Genomic DNA, 22,962 nt, shown 5'->3' with positions numbered 1-22,962 from the left:
GACCCCTTTCTCAGCCTTCCTAGAACTGCTGGCTCACGCAGTTTCTCAAGGGAACAAGACGAGAACGGTTGGGACATTATATATATAGATATATATTCCAATTGGAAACGAGTCAGGCGGCCCTTACTGTTTACGTTTCGTTCCCCCCGAAATAAGTCCAAAGTTATTTGAAGGTAACCCCCGAAACTTGACTGAAAGCGAGAGTTCGGTGTATATCCACGAAATGCAGAGAATTTGATAAGACTTTAAAGATTAAACAAAATTTTGTAGGCTTTTCGATTACAAAGGATTCTAAGGGATTTCGAGGAATTTTAGTAGTTTTTTAATTATTTTAATTGATTTTAATATATGGTGAGTGATTTCAAGTTGGGGGAGATTCCCGTGGATGTTAAAGATTTTAATGAATTTCAAATATATCCAATGATCTCGTAATAGTTCGAAATGTTTCATTTTGAAGATTTTCCCAATTCCCTCCCCCTGCAAAGCCTTACATAATCAATGGACGCTCCCCTACGTGAATAACAAAATTTATTTTCCTAAGAAACATGCTGGATCATTTCAATATATCATATAATTGTGGAATAGAAATAAAATTGTCATCTGTTAAAACAATTGTCTCACTAACTGCGTCATTATACTTCAATCAGAATGGGGTTTTCTCTTTTTAATTCAAAATTTAAAATATAATCAAAATTAATTTAGAAAAAAAATGTTTTTAATCAACTACCGTGAAGAACAAGAAAACGGTAACTACATTTGCGACTTGGCCCTCCGATTCACAATCGTTTCGAATAAATATATATATATATATATATATATATATATAGAAAACAATTGAAAATCAGTTGATGGATCTCAAATTGCGCGACAGTATACTGACTCGAATATATATTCTTATGAGCAATTAAAAAAATAAAAAACACTAATTACAATTTTGCTATACATTGACCCTCTTTTTCTAGGTAACATCTAAACATCTTTAATCAAAGACACAAGCCAAAACACGCACTAAACAATTACCAATCCTCGCACATGCTCGTTGGCCCTGTATAGCGCATTCTTTTCTTCGATTTCTTCGATTATCCTCTTGCTCTTTTTTTCCTGACTTTGTTGACTGAGAGTAAAAATTTTTGCGCACAATGGAGTTGATGCGAGGTACCTCCGTGAGTTTTGAAACCGGACCGTCAGCAATATCGAGGATCTATGAATTATGACGAAATATTAGGTACAAAAAAGGAAAGAAGTGTTCATTATTAGATATCGATCATAGAACTGGTCAAACAGATAAGAAAGTGTTCTTATTTTATCTTTAGTTTGTCCTCGACAGGCACGCATCGAGAGAAGTTCCTACAATATTCATTCGATTTTTTTAAATGAACGATTTTTAAATTTCGAAAAGATTTATGTGTTTGGATTTTTGATAAAAAATTTGGTTAATGTTTTATTTAACAACAAAGTTGACTCATTTTTTGCTTTTGACTTTTCAGCAGTAACATTTTTTTTCAATTTTCAGATTTTTTTTAGATGCTCTTATATCTCTGCTGAACTTTAGAAATAATGTCCAATGGGTGAGAAGAATTAAAAAAATGTGTAACATTATAAACAAATTAACAACACGATACACAGTTTTGCCCTACCCCCTACCTTCTTTTATAATATTCTCATTTTCTCTTTTGATATTCGATATTTGAAAATTAAATTGTCTGCTTTACGCCTCCAAATTGCTCTATTCAAAAATATAATATTTTACCGCGAGTAGGAAAAGATTTGTTTTAACATACATAAATATCTATTATAATTTATTTGACCTTTTTTTAATTTGAATAATTTAAAATAAACTACTTAGGAGTTAAATAAAATATTCTAGGTAAAATATTTTGCCATTGAATCTATACAAATAAAATGTTTTTGAAATTAACTATAATAAAGTAGGATAGTCGGTCTCTTACTTTTTCTTAAAAGAAGAAACCTGGGCTTTTCTTTGAGACCAAAATAAAACCACAAATGGTATTTTTTATTTTAAAATAAAAAAATTCAAACAAATTTTTATTAAAAATTATTTTATCCCTCAGGGTTTAATTTAAGAATGTTTTTATTTATTAGAAAAATATATTTATTTATTTATTAATTTTTTATACCGGTACTGTTGCTTCTTAAAATTAAGAAATATATGACCAAAAATATTGACGGAAACAATTAAAATCTCCAGATGCGCAAAAAGTATTGCTATCAATGAAAATATTAAAATTATGAAAGTTAAAGTTTTTTCAAACATATCTTACCAACTAGAATAAATTATTTCACTCATTTCAAATATTTTTAGAACTCATAATATTGAAAATTGTTATTATAGGGATTTCTAAATATAGTTTCCTTTTATTACTAGAAAACAAAAACCCAGGAATGTGAACACGCGCTTAGAGCGCGAGCTTTTTTATTTTAACGGAGTTTTTAGAGAAATTTAATGTAGTATTATACTCATAGAATTTCAAATAATTTCTGCATATTTTAAAAGATTTGTACGATTTCCAAATATTTCAAAAGATTTTAAGGGGTTCCAAAGAATTTTACGAGGTTTCGTTTAAAAAAATTCTAGAAAATAAAAATACAGGGATGTGATGTGCCCTTTACGCGCGTGCATTTTACGAGTATTTCAATGTTTTTTAAAATATAAAATTAATGAATAAATTAAATTTATATTCAAATAATTTAGAATGATTCCTATTTATTTTCATGTATTTTTACGATTTCAACGGATCTCAACGAAATTCTAAAGAACTTTTGGGAATTAAATTTTAAGGTATTTCTACAGATTTGGACATTTTCAAGGAATATGGGAGAATTCGACAAATTGTAAAGATTTTTACAGATTTTAAGTTTTTTTAAAGATTCCAAAGAATTTCAAGAGATTTCCTTTCAAGATTTTGTAAAACTCTTAATAATTAAAAATTTGTCATTATACATTTTTAATTAGTTTGTTTTTAATATTTGTAAATGGTTTACTTAACAAGTTTTATCTTTACTCCGGCTTTCTTATATCGTCGTGAATGGATTTTCAAGGACCTAAATATATAAAATTTAAAAAGAAAATAATTTTTTAAATTCTTAATCATTTAATACTATTTTAAAAATATACAATTTCAGATAAAAAAATTATTTCTTCTTTTCTAAAAATAAAAATACATCAGTTTCCAATTTTTCTACTTTTTCGTCAAAAAATTACCAAATTTCCACTATTTCCATATTTCTAAGCTCTTTTTTCGCTGTAATCTCTGAAAAAAGACGTCATTTTCGGAATTGGCAATATTTAGCTAATTGAAACCCAGACTTTTTGTATAAACTATGAGACAACTTAATGTTGCATTATGATTAATTGAAAATATATGCTATTTGTCAATATTAAAGCAAAATATATGAATGAATGTTTGACAGTATGATCAGTAAGCCATTTTTACAAGGAAAGCATCAGAGTTGGGATTTTAAAATTAAAAATCAACTTTTTGAAAAGAAAAAACTTTGGATTAAAATGTTTATTTATTTAATTCACATGTAAAATTATTGAAGTATAACATTGTTAAAACATGTTTTTTATTTAATTTAATTCACAACAGTTAGATTTTCAAATGTTAAAAATGTTACATGAGAATTTAATAAATAAACCTTCCACTCCGTACCATTTTTTTTTAAAGTTGAGTTTTTCGAAAACGGCTCGTCATTTGCAAATATTATTTTGGCAAGTTAATAGTCATCCAATAAACCCTCAGTGGGTCTATTCTGATTTAAAAAATATGTTGACTCTGGTCATGTCCGTGTTAGTCGATTCCGTAAAAAAAGAGTCAAATCGTTCAAAAATAGCCAAAGCTTGAATTTTTTATGAATATTGTTTAAATAATTAAGAATTTTCGTTGAATAATATAATAAAGAGTCATCGAAAAGACATTCTTAGTCGATTTCATAAAAAATTGAGCTTATTCGTTGAAAAATATCCAAACTTAAAATTTATTCATAAAAATTGTTTAAGCAAATGACAAGTAGCACCTAATTTTAATTAAACACAATGAAAGATTAATTTTTCTCACATTTTATGGCAAAACACTGGATTCCAGTGAGCTGAATGATGCGCTCCAATGAACCTGAAAAATGACTTGCTTATTAATTTGTTTATAACGTTATAAAAATGGTTTGAAGACTATTTTCAGCATCTGCACATTAATTCTAGATACTTTAATTAAATATATAAGATCTTCTTTGATAATGCTGAAAATCTTGCTAAAAATGATATTTCTGAAAAGTTAAGAACAACTAATTTAAACTTTGGTGTTAAATCAAAATTTAACCAATTTTGTACTAAAATACAAACACACAAACCTGTTTGAAATTTAAAAGGCTTTCATCTAAAATAAAAAAGTCTAAATCGAATGACTATTGCAGGCTAAAAATGTTTTTGTCAACAGAAACTTTTTTGCCCCAATGTGGGGGCGGCATCAAATAAAATAATAAAATAATTGAGCTGAAATCATTTTTAATCCATTAATTCATGAAACAATTTTAGCAGATTTTTTTTTAAACTAAGGGTTCTTTTTCTTGCCTTAAAAAAAGATTAGGTTCTTTCCTTTAAATATCATTAAGATTAAAAAATGGAAATATTATTATTTATTCGTAAAAATTAGCGTTCAGGTTTCAAAAGTTTTTCGTAAATTTCATCAGGATTTAGAAAGATTTAATTAATTTTGAAAGGTTTTAGGATATTTTTAATGATTTTAAAGAATGCTTAAGATTTTAAAGGATTTTAATAGGGTGATTTTAAGTAATTGTGAACGGTTTTCAATAGATATGCAAAAATTCTAAGCATTTTATAATATCTCTATAAATTGCAAAGAATTTCACCAGAATTAAGGGATTTCATAGCATTACAAATATTTGAAGATAATTTCAAATATTTCGGTTAAATTCGGGACTTCAATGGACTTAAACTGATTTTATAACATTTTAATGGATTTCAAATCATTCATTCACAAGAATTGAAGGTTTTCAAAGGATTAGAAAATATTCTCAAATATTTTCAATACATTTCAAGAATTTTAACGTATTTCAAAGGGTTTGAAAGATTTTAGAGTATTTTTAAAGATCCCTAGGCATTTTCAAGTATTTCAAAACATTTTTAGGTATTTTAAAATATTTCAAAGTATTTGAAATACTTTAGATGTTTTTCAAGGATGCCAAGGAATTTGAAAGTGACTGAAAACATTTAAAGCGATTTCCAAGGATTTTAATGATTTTAAGAAATCCAAAAAAATTGTATGCAGTTTTAAAGAATTTCCTAGAATTTCTGAAGATCAGGAATTACTATAAGGTGTGAATATATTTTAAAGGATTCCAAGGGATCTTAAAAGATTTAATCAGATTTCCAAGGATTTCAATGATTTTTAGAGAAATGAGAAGCTCTCGAGGTATTTCAATAAACTTTTCTGGATTTCAGGAAATATAAGATTTCATGGAATTTCAAGGCTTTTAGAAGGGATTTTATTGGACATTTTTTTAATTGATATGAAAAGAGACATAAATCGTTGCAGACCATAGTATCCGCATACTAATATGTATAAATAATACTAATTATGTATAAATGATGTGTAATCCTAATTATGTATACATTGTTAAATTAAAATTTTTTTGACTTTGAAGCTAAAGAACTTCAGTTTCAAGTACTAAAAAATAAACTATTTCAGAATTACGCATTTAAAACTATAATTTTAAATTACAATTCTATAGATTTTAAAGATGCAAAGAATTATTAAAAGGTATCAAATGACATTCAAAGTGATTAAATATATTTTCTTATAATTAAAAATTGAGATTTCTGTAAAAAAAATTTACTGTTATTTTTACCAGCCCATTTTTTATTTTTTCGCAGATTAATGCAGAAAAGGGGATTGGAAAATTGGAAAGCTGCCTGAAAAATATTTAGTTCCTAATACTTTTTTGACATTTTTCAATTGTGGGTAAGTTCAATTTAAAGGTACTCTACAATAAAGTATTTAAATTTCAAATATAATATATCCGTAATAAATTAGTAAATTTTTATGGTTTCATTCCTTTACATTTTTTAAACTTCTTAAAATCCTTTTAAATTCTTTCAATTTCCTTGAAATCTTCTGAATTCCCTGAAACGAACTTATATATCTGAATTTATCTAAATCATTTGAATTCTTTGAATTCGTCTAAATTCTCTAAATTCCTTGCAATATTTTGAAATCATTGGAAAGCCCTCATACGTTTAAATTGCTTAAATTAGTGTTGTTCCCTGGATTCATGGAATTTTCCGAGTAATCTAGGAACTTCATAATAATGCAAAGAATTTAGATGAAGTGAAGAAATTTATATTAAATTTAGGGATTTGAAAGAATTAGAAATATTTAAGAAATATAGGAACTTTAGAGAATTTCAGGAATTCGAGAGATTTAGACTTGGAGAATTCAAGGAACTTTAGGAATTTCGAATATTCAAGGAATTTCAGGAATTTAGAATATTTAAGGAATTTTAGCAATTCGGGGAATTCAGAATATTCAAGGTTTTCAAACAATTCCGAATATTAAAGAAATTAAGGGCATTGGAAGATTTCAGGAAATCTAGAGTAATTCACAGCTTTAAGGGAATTCAAGAAATTTCGTAATATTGAAAGAATTCAGAGATATTCAGGGAATTTAAAGAATTTCTGGTATTTTTCAAAACTTTAGACAATTCCAGGAATTTCGAAAATTCAAAGATTTCAGGAAAATCAGAATATTCAAGGATTTATGGAAATTCCAAGAAATCAAGTATTTAAGAGAAATCAAGGAAGTTACAGATATTCAGAAATTTAGAGAATTCAGGGAAGTAAGCATATTTAAAGAATTCAGGGAATTCCGAATATTCAAGAAATTCAAGGATTTTAAGGAATTCAAAGAGTTCATAGGTTTAAGGTGATTCAAGAAATTCCTGAAATTGAAGGGATTAAAGGGGTTCAAAGAAGTCAGGTAATTCAAGGAATTTAAGGAGTTCAGAGAATTCAGAGAATTCAGAGAATTTAGCGAATTCATGGAATTGAGAGAATTTAAGGAATTCATGAAATTGAAGGAATTGGAAGATATCAGAGAAGTCAAATAATTTAAAGAATTCAGGGGATTCAGAGAATTCGAAGAATTTCAGAAATTCAGAATATTTAAGCATTTCAGAGAGGAAAAGGAATTCAGGGAATCCTAAATATTCAAAAATTCAGTACATTTGTGATATTAAAGGATTTAAGAGAATACAAAGGATTGCAGGAATTCAGAACATTGAATGAATTCAGGAAATTTAGAATATTCAAGGATATTAGGAGAAATCAAAGAATGTAGAGATTTTAAGTAATTTAAGGAGTCTGCGAAATTTACATTGCTTTAATTATAAAACTCCTAATTTTGAAGAAAGAAATGAATATGTCCAATTTTTATTTTTGATATAATAAACTAACAAGGATAAAGACTCCACTGCTACCTGAAATGAAAAAAAGTATTTTAATAGATTTAAACAATATAATTATTTATATTGAAACTAATATAAATATAATAATATACATTAAATTTGAAATTTTAAAAAGAGGGGGAAAAAGAAAAGGAATCTCTCCGAGCCAACTTCTTCTTCGTCAAATAAATATTTTAAATGGATAATTTATTAGATGCGAACACATGCAGATTATTATTATTAATAATCTTTTGCAATCTTTCAACTATTAATACTTTTTATAGTTTTTCTTGATTTCACAGTGAAAAAAGAAGTGGAGGTAAGTCAGAAAATCCTGGAGTGGGGTGGGGGAGGGGGGGGGGTTCTTCTATAGGGAGACACAATTTGTAATCTTTAACAACCCACTTGAAAGAAAAAAAGTATATCTTACAGATCTCTTTTGTTGACTCTGATCATGTCCTAGAATTCTCGAAACAATGTAAGCTGATTCCTCAGTGGAGAGAATACCGCTTGCCATAGGCCCTTGAATAAATTCCTTATCAGTCATTAGCAGATAACGAACGTTGTACCAAACATCATCCGAAAGAACAGCTCTTTTATTTGCGGGCGTAGGTTCTTCACCTTTCCGCCTGCATTCGGAAGCAGCCCATCTGTCCAAAGATGAGAAAAGTAAACTTTCTTTTTTCAACCGTAAGTTGTCCCGGCACGTGAGACTTGCGACTTCTTGAGGAAGTAGATCCTCGAAACTTTCTTGGCAAAAAATTGCTTCTGCCTCCGAGTCGATGACAACTAGACAATAGTGAAGAAGCCTGTTGCAAGCATCAGCTGAAATAATTCTACTTTTAGTTTTACATATTTCATTTATAATAAAAGTCCGTCAATAAACCCCGAATGTAACGTAGCTTTGGCATTTAATTTCTGAGATTTCGAGTTGAAATATATTCCTTTTCCAGCAAAATAGTTGGATTTTTATACAAAAAAGATTTAGAACCCAAAAAGGCAAATTTTGAACGAACAACAAAATTGATTTTTAACCAAAAAGTTGCACTAATAACCAGCTAGTTGATCTTTTAAGCAAAATAGTTGGATTTGTAACAAAATAATTTAACTTTTGACAAAGTTATTAAATTGTTACCCAAGTAGTTGAACTTTCAGCATACAAAGATGAATTTTCAACTAGATTGATGAATTTTCAACAAAGAAGATTCAAATTTTCATCGATCAAGATTATTTTTCAACGAGAAAAGACGAATTTTCGACAAAATACATGAATTTTCTGTCAAATAGTTTAATTTTTAACCAAACAAAAATGAATTTTAAGCAAGGTCGTTCAATTTCCAATCAAAGAGGTGAATTAAAAAATATTATTTTTTAACTGAACAGTTGAATTTTGAAAAAAACAACAATTATCTACAAAACAGTTGAACTTTGAACCCTAAATTAGGATTTGTTAACAACAAAAGGTAATTTTCTACTAAATAGTTAAATTTTAAAATAAGTAATTAATTTCTTGAAGAAACAGTTGAATTTTTAACAAAAAATATGAGTTTGCGACATAAAAGTTAGTTTTGAAATAATAGCTTTAAGGAAAGACAATTGCGAATAACAATGCACATAAAAAAAACTAAATATTCCATGTGTACCTGAAAGAAAGAAATAGGGAAGCGACAGTAGATTAATAGAGAATAGGGAGTTAAAGCACGGACTCGCACTGTTCAGGATTAGATAGTGAATCATATGGTAGTCAAGGAGTAGGTTTGATTATGAATAAGAAAGCGAAGCAACATCTCAGAGATCATGATTTTGTATCTCCCAGATTGTTGTTGCTTAGAATGAAAGTGGGAATCAGAAAATTATTTATCACGGCGGACAGTATATGATACTATTAGTACTTGCGATCATGGTGAAAGAATCATTCTACTAAGAGATATGAATGGATGGATTGGCCTCCAACGCCAGAGCACAGAAAGGGTTCTAGATAATATATGGGACCCAAAAACAAATTGTAAAGGAGAAAGATTAATTATAGTTTATGCTTAAAAAAGGGCTTATTTATTAAAGAGTACGTGGTTTAGAATAAAATGATCCACGTGTAGTGTAGAGGAGATTGCTATAGTATAATCTACTTTATTATTGCGGATAAGAGACTGAAAGAGCTTTAATAAGAGATACAGGGGTTATGAGAGGTTCTGAAGGTGGAACGGAACATTACCTCTTTGTTTCAAAAATCAACGTAGATCAAGAATGGAGAAGAAAGAGAACTAAAAACACGAAGGAAATTTAAATCAAGAAGAAGTGTGGATCTTGGGACAGTGAAGGTGCGTGGGTTAGCATTCGCAGATGATAATGTTATGATGACAGATTTAATCGAAAGCTTAAAGAGAATGTTCAGTAACTGAATACTAGTATGAAGAACCTGGGCCTTAAAATTAACGTGAGTGAAACAAATAGTATAGGTGAGAAAGCAGTATGCGGCACACGCCTTAGACGAGGAGAGGATAGAACAAGTTGATAAGTATACTATGCCATTTCTGCGCAATATATACGGTAAAACGCTAAAGGACAAAGTCAGTGATGAAAGGATTCTCTAATAACATCGTGTAGGGGAAACACTGTTTGACAAGTGTGCAAGAAATTTATTGAGATCGTATGGGCGCGTTGAGAGAATAAAGGAAGAACGACTGAAGAAACATTTATATTTAGGAAAAATGGTGGGAAACACAAGAGCTTGCATGAAACATTGCATAAACATAAAACTAAAATGGTATGCCAGGACAGGAAAATGTGGCGACAAAGAGTTTATAAGAAATGCATGATTTCCGCCTGAAAAGATAGACACTGGATACTAACGAGCCCGCGTGAAGTGCTTTACATGGTGACTTTGTGAAGCTCTGCGCCTGGGGTCCTTATTAGATAGATTGATCAACAACCTGAGTCGGAGCAGTATTGCGGAACGACATGTATAAATATAATAAAATGTGTAATTTAAACGAACAACGCGGGAATTCTATATTAAACTAAAAAAACGACCCACTCCTTATTTTACCCCCTCGGTCACTTCTTATTTTCAAGAAAATACATGAATTTTCAACCAGGAAAGATCCATTTTTAATTAAAAATATAAATTTACAAAAAAAAATGGGATAGTTACATGTATAATTTAAAAAAACTACATCTACAAAAGATTTCAACCAAAGACATGAATTTTTTACTAAAATAATAAATCCTAAACAAAAAAGTGTATTTTCAACCAAATAATTGAATTTTTAACTAACAGAGATAAGTTTCCAGCCAGAAATGTAATAGCTAAATTTGCAGTTATAATAATTTTCAAACAAAAAATAAACGCTTTTTCAACAAAATAATTTTCAAACAAATAGTCGATATAACAACTTTTAAATAAAAATAGTTGGATTTTCTTATTGGGTTATATTATTACAATTCGCATTTAAGTAAAAAACGAAAAAAGCGGAAGTTTCTTGAAAACAGAGGTAAAAAGAATTGTTTAAAAAAAGGGCTAAAGAGGAGACTAGGGGAAAGACTGTGTTAAAAATTGAACTATTTTCCAGAAAATTCGTCATTAGGCTTGAAAATTCAACAATTTGGTATAAAATTAACCTCTTTGATTGAAAATGAAATTTTTTATTGGAAATTCGAATTCATGGTTGAAAATTCATATGTTTGGTTGAAAAATCAAACTATTGGGTTACAAATTCAAAGATTTTTATGAAAATGTAATATTTTGTAGAAAATTAACTTTTTTTGAAAAATCATATTTTCGGTTTAAAATTCATCTTTTTTAAAAGATGATTCGTCCTTTTGTATATAACATTAAACTTATTGGTGGAGAATTTATCTTTTTGGTCGAAAATTAAACTACTTGGTTGAAAGTTAATCTGCTATGTCAAACATGTACTTTTCTAAGATTTACCCTTTGGTTAAAAATTTTACTTTTTTCTTGAAAATTCTTTTGATTTTTGGTTAAAACTTATTTTTTTGTATTAACTGAATATTTATAGTCGCATCAACCGCCAGGCTCATTAGCGACTGTATTATATGGTTAATTATAAGCTGTAGGGTATCTATGGGGTAGTATACAAAGGGACTTTCGAAAAAGGGTTTTCTGAAAAAAAAACACATTCAGCCTCACTTTCCTGCTTTGGGAATCGAACCCGCGCCAGCGCAGCGTGGCTGCCAAGGATGCAGTGTTGGAAAAAAGACAATCACGATACTGTCCGAACCACAATAACTCCCTTAAAACTTAATTTGTTTTTATTTGAAATATTAAATTTCTCTTTTTTGTTGGAAATTTATCATTTATGAGCAGGAAATTTAACTATTTGATTTAAAAAGTCATGTATTTTGTTGAAAGTTTTTCTATTTGGGTAGAAAATTTATCTTGTTTGTTGAAAATTCATCATTTTGGTTGAGGATTCCATTATTTGGTTAAAAATTCGTTTTTTAGTTGAATTTAACTGGATGGAAATTCGTTTTTTTTTTAATTAGTTTTTCAAACTGAAAACATAAGGATTCCATTTTTTTTAAAACTTATTTATTTTAGTTGAAAATTTATTTTTCCTGATTGGAAATTAACTATTATTTTTTGCTTAAACTTAATTTTTTTATCAGAAATATAAACTATTCTATTTTTGGTTTGAAATGCCATCCTTAATAAGTTGAAATTTCAACTGTTTGGTAGAAAATTCATGTTTTTTGTTAAAAAATTTGTTTCGTTTGTTGAAAATTTATAATTTTGTTTGAGGATTGAACTATTTGGTTAAAAATTTGTCTTTTTTGTTAAAAACTAGTGGAAAATTAAAACAGTAAAATTATCTGCTACAATTTACCTATTTCACCGGCATCATCTCCAGGTTCCGGAGGAGCTGTAGGGGTTGTTGGGGTCCTCCCTGCATCTAATGTTGTATCGTTTATATAAAACATGAGTCCGTGATAAACTTCCAAAACGTTTGAAGGTTTTAGGTTGTCTTGAAGAAAGTTCACAGCCATATGAGCAAGATCTGGGCAGAGGTACTGATGTGCTACATCGAGAGTAGCCCTCGCAGTTGAAACAGAGTTGAAGCTTATCGGTTCATCTCGAAGATAACTGGAAATTGGGATTGGTAGTAAGCAAGTAAAATCAAATGTTGCTATACTCGACTAAAAAGTACGGATATTCTGGGGTATCCCCCATTTATGTCCCGCGATATCCTGGGGGCAATCTAATGATATCTACGGGATATCAAGAAGGATCATTTTTTGCCCACCCCTCTCCCTTATGACAATTGATTGCATTTCAGTGACCCCCCCCCCCCTCAAAATGTTATATGACACTAAAGCTGACCCCTCTCCTATTTTGAAATAGAAAATATAAATGTAATTTTAGATAACTCTCAATCGAACATGGGATAATGAGATAAAACCTATTTGAGACTAGCAGGAGGAGATTTTAAATTAAATTCTTGAGACATCTTTGTTTCGAGAACATTGATATAATTTTAAGATTAACTAAGGCGGCAAATTAACTTCAACTCTTTTCCTTTTTTTAAAGAATTCTTATATTTTCTCTGTTGTCACGAAACACTTCCTTGTTCTCGTTTATTGACTCAAATTTAAACCGAATTTAGAGAACAGGTTAAAAATGTAATAATTAATTTGAAAATTTGACTATTTTGTGGGAAATTAGTTTTTGTTGTTAAAGATCAATTTTTTTACTATCTTTGCAAAAGTTTAAAAGAAACCAATAGATGATTTGTAAACCAAAAAGTTTATTTTTTAACAAGAAGATTACTTTTCTTCAAATAAAGATGACTTATCAACAAAATACATGTATTTTCAACCAAGTTCTTTAATTTTCAAATAAAAACGGAATTTTCAACCAAAAATGGAATCGATTTTTAATTTCAAAAACTATTTTACAAAAACATAAAAAAGAATTTTCAACCAGATTAATTCAAATAGAAAATACGAACTTAAAAAAAAGTTGAATTCTCAAACAAAATTATGAATCGTCAATGAACAGGATACATTTTCTACCAAAATAGATGAATTTTCAGCAACAAAAAAAGAATTTTTTACCAAACAGTTGAATTTCCAACCTATAAAGGAAAAGGTTTCAAGCAAAGACGGAATAGCCAGATTTTTAAATAAAAAATAAAAATTTACACAAAAGGCGAATTGCCAACAAAAAAAGTTAAATTTTCAAATAAATAGTTTAATTTTTAACTCCATAGTTTTTTTCTACCACAGCAGCTGAATTTTTAATCCAAAATATGAATTTCCAACAAAAAAGTTAATTTTTAACAAAATAGTTTAATTTTCAACCAAACAGTTTAGTTTTCAACCAAGTAGTTTAATTTTCTATCAGATTATTCAATTTTCAAGTCACCTATTGTCACAAGAGGGTGTTGGCGTGGGGTTGAGTCAAAAACACTGAAAATAGCGGAACATAATTTTTGGACGCTCCTTGTTGCAATGAATGTTATTTTTTCAAATATTTAATTCATGGAATATTCTTACCTAAAAAAATGGTCAAATGCTCGTTTTTCTATGTGTGGTAATTTAACTATCGGTGGAGGATCTGTAAATGCAGGAGCGAGTGGACCCAAAAGCATGGCCCGAAACCATTCGGATCTTTTAGTCAGTTGTTGTCGTTCTACACAATACCTCCAGGTATCGCCAGGCAAGCCAACCTGTTTAAATAATAAAATCCTTAGTTTATTTATTTCATTTAAAGTTTTTAATTAAAACTGTCTTCCGAACCCAAAATCCTTTAATATTCGGCGAAATGGGATGATTTTTTTATGTAAATAAGGGAATTATAGGAGGGTGATTTCTTTTAAATAACATTAAATTCAACATAAAAATTTGTTTTCTACCAAATAGATGAACTGTTAACGAAAGAGTTGAATTTTCAATCTAAAAGTTGCATATTTTAGAAAATAGTTGATTTTTAAACCTGAAAAGATGAATTTTAAACAAATAAAATGTCTTGCATTTTTAACCAAATTGTTGAATTTCCCACCAAATGGTTGAAAATAAACAAGAAAGATAGATTTTCAATACAATAAGACGAATTTTCGATATAACACTTTATTTTCAACCAAAAAAGATGAATTAAAAAATAGCTAAATTTTCAACAAAATAATTAAATTACTAACCAAATTATTATATTATATTATTGTTGCCTACAAAGATCAATTTTCGATGAAATTTCCACAAAAGAATTTAATTTTCGGACAAAAAAAGTGACTTTTGAACAAAACTGTAGAATTTTTAAAAAATCATTGAATTTTCAACAATATAGTTAAATTTTTACCTAAATACTTCAATTTTCAGTCTACAACGATGGGATTTTATTAAAATATTTGAATTTTCAATAATAACAATAATTAAAAATGTTCAAGCAAAAGCAACGAGTTTTCTATCCATACCAAAAAAGACATTTTCAGAAGACGAATGAATTTCAAATTCAAAAGAAGAAGTTTTCAACACAGCGATATATTTTCGAACAAAAAAAGTTAAATTTAATATAAAAGAGATACATTTTCAAGCCGAACCGGCGAATTTTCTACAAAGCAGTTGCATTTTTAACAGAACAGTTAAATTTTCAAGCCAAAAAGATGATTTTTTAAGAGTGCTTAATAAAATAGTTAATTCGCAACCAAACAATGCAATATTTAACTAAAAATTATTTATTTTTCACAAAAGTTTAATAGTTAACTTTTCCAGTTAAAAGAATTAATTTTGAATACCAAAAAAATGAATTTTCAACAAAATAGTTCAACTTTCAACCAAGTACGGTACGACCTCTCTGATCAAACCTCGAATTTTCAATATTTATAGGTTTAAAAATATACATATGTGGTTATAATTATAATTTTTGGAAACATTTTTTATCGTTGCATTAAAATTAGAAATTATTAATTATACTAAACTCTTAATAGGAAAAGGAGAAATCGAGATCCGCTCTAAGATCAATTTTCAGCTAAAAATAAAAGAGTTATATTTTCAGTTAAAAAAATGATGTTCAAACAATAAAAAATAATTTGCAAACAAAATAGTTAAATTTTCAGTCAATCAAATGAATTTTCAATAATATAAATTAACTTTCAAACACGTGGTAGAATTTTCAAAAAATAAGTAAGTTTTCAAAAAAAAAACAAAAAAAAACGAGAAAACGGGAATGTTTTTTGAAAACAGTGGAAAAAAAATCTTTCAAAAAGAATAATAAAGAGCAATAAAATCAAGAGTGTGAAGTCTGTTAAAAAAACAGCAGCAAGATCTATGTTATAAATGGAACATGTTAATATTAATAAATTTTGCGTTTTTGCACTTTTTTGGGACCATAAATATTTTCACATGTAATTGTAATATATTAGGTATTATGTAATTAGTTTTTGTGTGTACCTCGAGTACTATCATGTTCCGTGAGTCCGAAGATTCCATCTTCATGCCGGATGCAGGTAGAAGAGGAACTTGCGACATTTCCTGATGTTTTTGAAGGACTTCTTGTTAAGAACTTTAGGAATTCAAAAGGTTTTTTTCAAAAAAAACCTTTTGAAATCCTTCCATTCTCCAGAGTCTATATTCTTTTTCGGTTCAATGTGAGTACATAGCATTTGGTCGCCTGTAAAATTTCAAAAATCGTAATTAATTTTAGTTTATGTAAGTTAACTTGATTAATTAATTTAACTTTTTTTATGTAATTTAACTTCATTTAATTGAAATATATATTAGTTTTCTTTAAAACGATCAGTTTTTAAGATTATAGGACTTTAATTTTCCTAATATTCTCAAGAAAATTCAAAAGTTTTTGGAAGATAACAGATATGTCAAATCAAAATTTCAGCGAAAAGTTAATTTCCAAGCAAATGGATAAATTTTGTAACAAAAAGCTTGAGTTTTCAACGAAAAATTTACATTCCACATTCTGTTAAACAAATTTGAAATCTTTTGAAACGTTTTTGAAATCTTTTTCAATATTCTCTTAATACGCACTTTTGAAAAGCTTCTAAAACTTCTAAACATATTTTGAAACAATTTAGTTTTTCTCAAAATGGTTAAAAACCAACTTTTTTAGTCTGTAAATTGGCCATTTTATCAGCAATTCCGCGAAAGGTGTAGTTCTTGCTTCGTTCATACCAATAACATATCTAAACCATACAAGGGTTCGGCAATGTTTGTTGCAAGATAAGAAAAAACTCTGGTCTCTGATCTATAAGGAAAGCCGATGAGCATCAGATACTACGGTCAGGACATGGTTTGCACTTTATACAGATCAATCACGCTCTGATAGGCGCGCGTGTAGTTTTGCGATTTGAGGGTGAAATCATTTTTAATACAAATAAAAATTTATTTGTGGATTTATTTGATTTTAAGATTATATAAATGTTATTTCCCTAATATTCTTGAGAAAATTCAAAAACAGTTTAAAAAATTTCAGATATTGCAAATCAAAATTTAAACCAAAAATGTATCTTCAACCTAATAGTTGAATTAGAAAAAAATCAATTGTCATCAAAAATGTAATCCTAAACTTATTCGTTTTTAATCCTGAAAAATTTAAAAAATTGCCTTAAAAGCTGCTAGATTCTTTTCAACATACTTTCTAAATCTTTAAAACTTAAAATAGATCTTTTAAAATGAAACCTTTTTAAAATTTTCCCACACATCTTATTGCCGGTACCGATTTTTATTAGCGGTACCAAAAAAATTTGCTTACCCTTAACGTCAGTGAAAAAAAAAAAAAAAAATATATATATATATATATATAAGGTAAATTAAGATATTCTTACTTTTTGCCCATAATTGCATTTTTATCATCTCTTTGAAAGTGTGAAAAAGTTGACAAATTGCCCTCACAGCATGAGATATCGGCGGAATATCCCATTTATCTCCAGGATATTGTGGGCATATCCCAGGAGATCCTAGTGATATCGCAAATGATATCCCACAGGGCAGAAATCTCGATATCCCTGGTATGTCCCAAGGATATCTCAAAATATCCTCAGGATAACCCATTAATGTCCCAAATTGATATGCCAAGGATGTTCACAAGATATCCTAATTCTATAATTTAGTATATTACTGGAAATTTAAATATAACTACTGCCAATTATATTTATATTCAATCGCATCAATAAAATAAGAAATAATTTAACAATATTAAGTATTTTCCGGAGACTTGATACAAAGTACAATATTATAAAGTGCAATAATAGTAAAGTTCGCTCTAACGCCACATTTGTACAAATTGGTTTTTTTTTTCAAACGGATGTTTGTAAAGCTTAATGTTATCAGGCATTCTACATATTTAAATAAATATGCATTTCGCAGAAATATTTAATTCCATTGCCAAAATTGTGTATATCCCATACAGGACATTGAGTGGATATCGTACGAGGCGGAAATCTCGATATCCTTAGAATATGCCAAGGATATCCCGGGAGATTTTTCGGGATATCCTATATCCTGCTGAGTCATCCTAGGGATATGCCAAGGATATCATTTTGTTGCGAGGGTATAGTGTGGTAGGATAATGCTAAGAATAGTGTAATTTCCCGATATTTTAATTAAAATATGTTCTTTTATAAATAATGTTTAGAAACATTTTATTTTATTTGGATTTACTAAATTGATGGAGCAGGAAATTCGTAATCTTTATTAACAGTTGAATAATATATTCTTCTTTTGTGTGATCAAGGGATTATAGATAGAATACTTTTGCCATTTTTTTTATTATTAAAGAATTGTTTCCAATTTAAATTTTCTTGTTTAAAAATAATTTTTTTGAACTAAAATTATTCCTTTGAAAATTTAAAATTAACAAAATTTCAGAATATTTAAAAGAAAAAACTAAAAACAGCCACTTAGAATTTTTGTTTAAATTTCAGAAAAATGTATGTATGTGCATTTTTTTCGAGAATGAAAAAGTTTTTAAATATCATCTTTGTAAAACGTAAAACAGAGGTTTATTTTTAAAGTTATATTGTCAACCATAAATGTTTAATTTTTGACAAAAAGTTAATATTTTACATAGAAAGATGGATTTTCTACCAAAAAACGAGTTTTCTACAAATTACATTGAATTTTCAACTAAAATTTTGTTTTTAACAAAATTCGGAAACCTAAATTTATTTTCAATCAGTAGAGTTCAACGAAAACAGATGAGTTTTGAACAAAATCGTTGAATCCTCGAACAAATAGATGAATTTTCATCAAAAAAGATTAATTTTCTAAAAAATAGGTAAATTTTTTAATAAATAATTTAATTTTTAACATCTGGTTGAATTTATTACAAAAATGGTTGAATTTTCATTCGAAACATATGAATAATCAACGAAAAAGTTAATTTTCCACCAAATAATAACTGTCTACCAAATTTTTGAACTTTTAAGCCAAAAAAGACGAATTTTCTACAAAACGGTTCAATTCTTAACCCCAAAATATAATTTTTTAACAAAAAAGTTAATTTACAACAAAATAGTTGAAGTTTCAACTAAAATGGCGACTCTTCAACCAAAAAATGCTTTTCTTACGAGTAGTTCAACTTTAAACCAGGTAATGGATTTTCCATCCAGCAAAGATGAGTTCTGAATGAAGCATCTAATAGTTGATATTGATTAAAAAATTGAATATGAAAATATGAATAAATATGAATATTAAAATTGATATTGAATTTTTTTAAGATACATAAATTTTCAACCAAATTCTTGAATTTTCAACTAGAAAAGATTATTATTAAATTAAAAAAATCAATTTTTAACCAAAAAATGTAGTTACATTCGCAGTAAAAAAAAAATAATTCTTGACCAAAAGAGAAATTTTCAACAAAATATATAAATTTTCAAATAAAAAAGAAAATATTTCAACCAAATAGTTGAATTTTTAATTAAAAAGGAAAGATTTTCAATGACAGTTGCAACGAATTCTGAACAAAGTAATTAAATTTTTTATCTGAAAGATGAATTTTGAACCAAGAAATATAATTTTTAAACAAATTAGTTCAACTTTCAAACAAGGAATTTTATTTTTTAACAAAAAAGATGACTTAAAAAAATAGTTGAATTTTCAGCATACTAATTAAATTTTAAATCAAATAGTAAAAATGTTCTCCAAAAGAAATTGATTATTCTGAATCAAAAATATAATACATACTTTACGGTAGCGAGACATGGACTTATCAAGAAAAAGATAAGAGTAAAATTAACGCAATTGACATGAGATTCATGCGCATAATAAGCGGGAAATCCCTAATGGACAAAGTAAGTAACGAGATAATTCTAAAAGAATGTGGTGCAGAAGAGACGCTAGTAGACACATGGGAAAGAAATCGGTTAAGATGGTTCGGACATGTTGAGAGAATGCCAAATGAACGACTAACGAAACAAGTGTATCAAGGTAAAGTAATTGGCAGCGTGCCCAGAGGTAGACCGCGGAAAGAATGTTTAGAATGTGGGAAAGTATGGCGGCAAATAGTTAATAAAAAGAGTGTCAGTAGAGTGAATGACGCCTGAAACAAAGACCTTGGCTATTAATGGACCCAAGTGGGGAATCTTACATAACGACTTCGTGAGGTTCTTCGCTTGCGGTGATTGCTAGAGAGATTGATCAGCAACCTGGGTCGGAGCAGTGTTGCGGAACGAACGTGTTATTTACTTAAATAGCACGAGAATTCTGGATCAATCTGAAAAATCTCTATCCCTTCCACACACTACTCCTTTCCCCTGCCGAGTGAGTCACGCCTACCTCGAAAGGGAAATGGCCTAATGGTGTAATAATAATAATAATAATAATAAAATTAACTTTTATCCAGAAATAGATGGATAAATAGTTCGTAACGTTACCAACAGTGAAGAAGATCGTAGGGTTTTCGGTTTTTTGTCCTTTATTGAACGTGTAAAAAACTAAGTTTCGCCCACTTCACGTAGGGCCTCATCAGGTTTATGGCACTTCCAAATCATAGATAAAAACATCTTTTGATGCGCATGTGTCGATGTTTTTATTTAATTCCATAAATCTGATGAGGCCCTACGCATAGTGAGCGAAACGTAGCTTTTTACAACACGTTCAATAAAGGACCAAAAAACCGAAAAACCTACCATCTTCATTATTAACACAATCTTGGTCGAAAACTATTACATAAATTTGAAGTTATACCAACCATAGTTTCTGGCACGACCCTCTCACTCCTCAAATTGGTAACGTAGATTATGAACGAACGCTTAAGCCCTTCTGCACACCCCTAATTGGTTGATTATACAATTAGATACATTCTTCATAGCTTATTTTTGTTTAAATTTTGTTTTTAATGAAAAAAGTATCAAAAATTCCAAAGTTAAGCTGAACACAAACATAATCCCTAATTTTCTTAAGAAACATTTTTATTTCATCACTTAAAGATTTAAAATAAATGAAGTAAATTCTTTAAAAATCAATTTTTGATTTATAATATATTATTAATGTACAATTAGTTACTTGTACCACTAGAGTTGTTAGTACATAAATCACTGCAGTCTCAAAACCGAAAACGAGAAAAATTGAAAATATAGCAATTACTGTGACGAGAACATTGCCACGGTAGCTTTCTGTTTGACTTTTTAAATATAATTTAAAATGGCTATAAATTAAATATTAATAATATCGTTCAAAAGAAGAATAATTCGCACACGAGCCAAGTTCATTTCAGTTCAAATGCTCTACTACAACTGCAACTGAAACTCCTCACAGAGTGCCATGAGTCATACTAAAGAACCATGTATGGATTTGTTGATAAATATATTATGCGTTTATTATCAATGCCAAGCCATCAATGTTTATAAACTATGGGTAAGGGCTCGAGAAATGCCAGGAATGTACATAATAGAAGTCCGTCATCACATCTATATGATGCATTGAAGATTATGAATTCCAGAGTGCATTATAAACAAAATTGACAATTTTCATTTTACTAAACTAAAGTTTGGGCAAAAGTCGAGGTCTGTCATTTTTACATTCTTATTCCTGAGAATATAATGCAATCGTCCAAATTTTTAATCTCTGGGTTTTAATGGATCTTTACGTTACGGCACTCACAGAATCCGAAAAAACATAAAAGTTCATAGGTGTCTGTCTGTCTATATGTTTATATGTCTATATGTCTATATGTCTATATGCCTATATGTCTATATGTCTATATGTCTATATGTCTATATGCCTGTATGTCTGTATGTATGTATGTCTGTATGTATGATTGTATGTCTGTATGTCTGTATGTATGTCTGTATGTATGTATGTATGTAGGTCTGTATGTCTGTATGTCTGTATGTCGGTATGCCTGTATGCCTGTATGTCTGTATGTCTGTATGTATGTATGTCTGTCTGTATGTATGTATGTCTGTATGTATGTATGTATGTCTGTATGTATATCTGTATGTCTGTATGTATGGTTACTTGAATGTTGTATAGCCACGCTAACTTTTGAAGAATTTGTCCAATCGAGTCCGCATTTGATACACTTCTGAATGTACTCAAAATAAAGGCTAAGTTTGTTAATCAGATATTTCGAACCAACATTTAAAAAATTAAAGCATTTTCAAAATTTTGAAATTTTATAAATTGTTATCAAAGTTTCTTATAGATGGGTAAAATATTTGCAAATTATCTAAATAAAATTTTGTATTTTGATGAAAATTAGAAAAGTCATATACTTTTCAAAAATTTGAAAATCTTCAAAAAATAGAAAAAAATTTTTTTTCATAGTTCCAAAAATTTTTCCTAGATACCAAATAAATTTTTAAACTATTTTAGCCGCATTTTTCGATAAGCCCACATTTATCAAAAAGTGGAGCGTGTATAATCTAACAGTAGAGCACACAGCGCGATTATGGCAATGAGAATGTACACGGAGAAAAACGCAAGGTCTGTTTTTCCATATAAATGTGCAGACAGATCATATTGCAGGGTCGACTATAGGACAGATCTTGGATATGGCTAAAGCGGCTATCTCTAGAAAATAAAAATAAGACGTCTAAATCGACAATCTGAGAAAGACGTCTCGATTGTCTCAAATTGTCTTCTCGGTCATCTGAAGCTGGCTGAACGGATCATTGTGAAGGGTCGGTTTGGAAATCTCAGATGGTCGATTCGATTATCTCAGAATTTTGACGTCGTCATTTCGTACGGGCGATTCGATCATTTTTAAATGGTCGACTTGATTATTTCGAAGTGTCAATATAGATATTCAAGAAAGGAAAATTCGGTTATCACAAAGGGTTGATTCGAAAATCTGAGATGGTGGAAAGGACTATTTATAATAGTCAAATACATATTTTAAAATTATTTTTAACCATTTTTTTGATTCTCTATATCTGAACTGGCATGAGGTGTTACTAAATAAATAGAAGGAAGTCCTTTATCGATTGATTTAGAGTAGGCATTCCGATAATAATCTTAAATTTAAAAATAACTGATGCGTATAAAAATCTTTAAAAATGTAATTAATAA

The 22,962-nt window shown here is 28.7% G+C and overlaps 1 protein-coding gene across 6 annotated transcripts in view; it reads right to left on the bottom strand.

Moving 5' to 3' along the window:
* Nucleotides 1-801: 801 nt before the first annotated feature.
* LOC117169101 (BTB/POZ domain-containing protein 6) overlaps nt 802-22,962 on the bottom strand; it is a 49,550-nt gene continuing 27,389 nt past the window's right edge. For 5 of the 6 annotated variants that reach the window (XM_033355236.1, XM_033355235.1, XM_033355237.1 and 2 more), the window contains 5 exons: nt 15,886-16,105; nt 13,996-14,168; nt 12,327-12,583; nt 7,910-8,304; nt 802-1,201 (listed from right to left, as the gene is read on the bottom strand). In XM_033355236.1, coding sequence (XP_033211127.1) covers nt 980-1,201; nt 7,910-8,304; nt 12,327-12,583; nt 13,996-14,168; nt 15,886-15,963 — 1,125 coding nt within the window. In that variant the 5' untranslated portion in view covers nt 15,964-16,105 and the 3' untranslated portion in view covers nt 802-979. Of the gene's footprint in view, nt 1,202-7,909; nt 8,305-12,326; nt 12,584-13,995; nt 14,169-15,885; nt 16,106-20,641; nt 20,723-22,962 lie in introns of all 6 variants that reach the window. The other variant, XM_033355238.1, reaches the window with a different exon arrangement.

This window comes from Belonocnema kinseyi, chromosome 3 (assembly GCF_010883055.1).
Source record: "Belonocnema kinseyi isolate 2016_QV_RU_SX_M_011 chromosome 3, B_treatae_v1, whole genome shotgun sequence".
Lineage (NCBI taxonomy): Eukaryota > Metazoa > Arthropoda > Insecta > Hymenoptera > Cynipidae > Belonocnema > Belonocnema kinseyi.
Note: the sequence above shows the minus strand (reverse complement) of the source record. Positions and strands in the feature narration are given on the sequence as shown.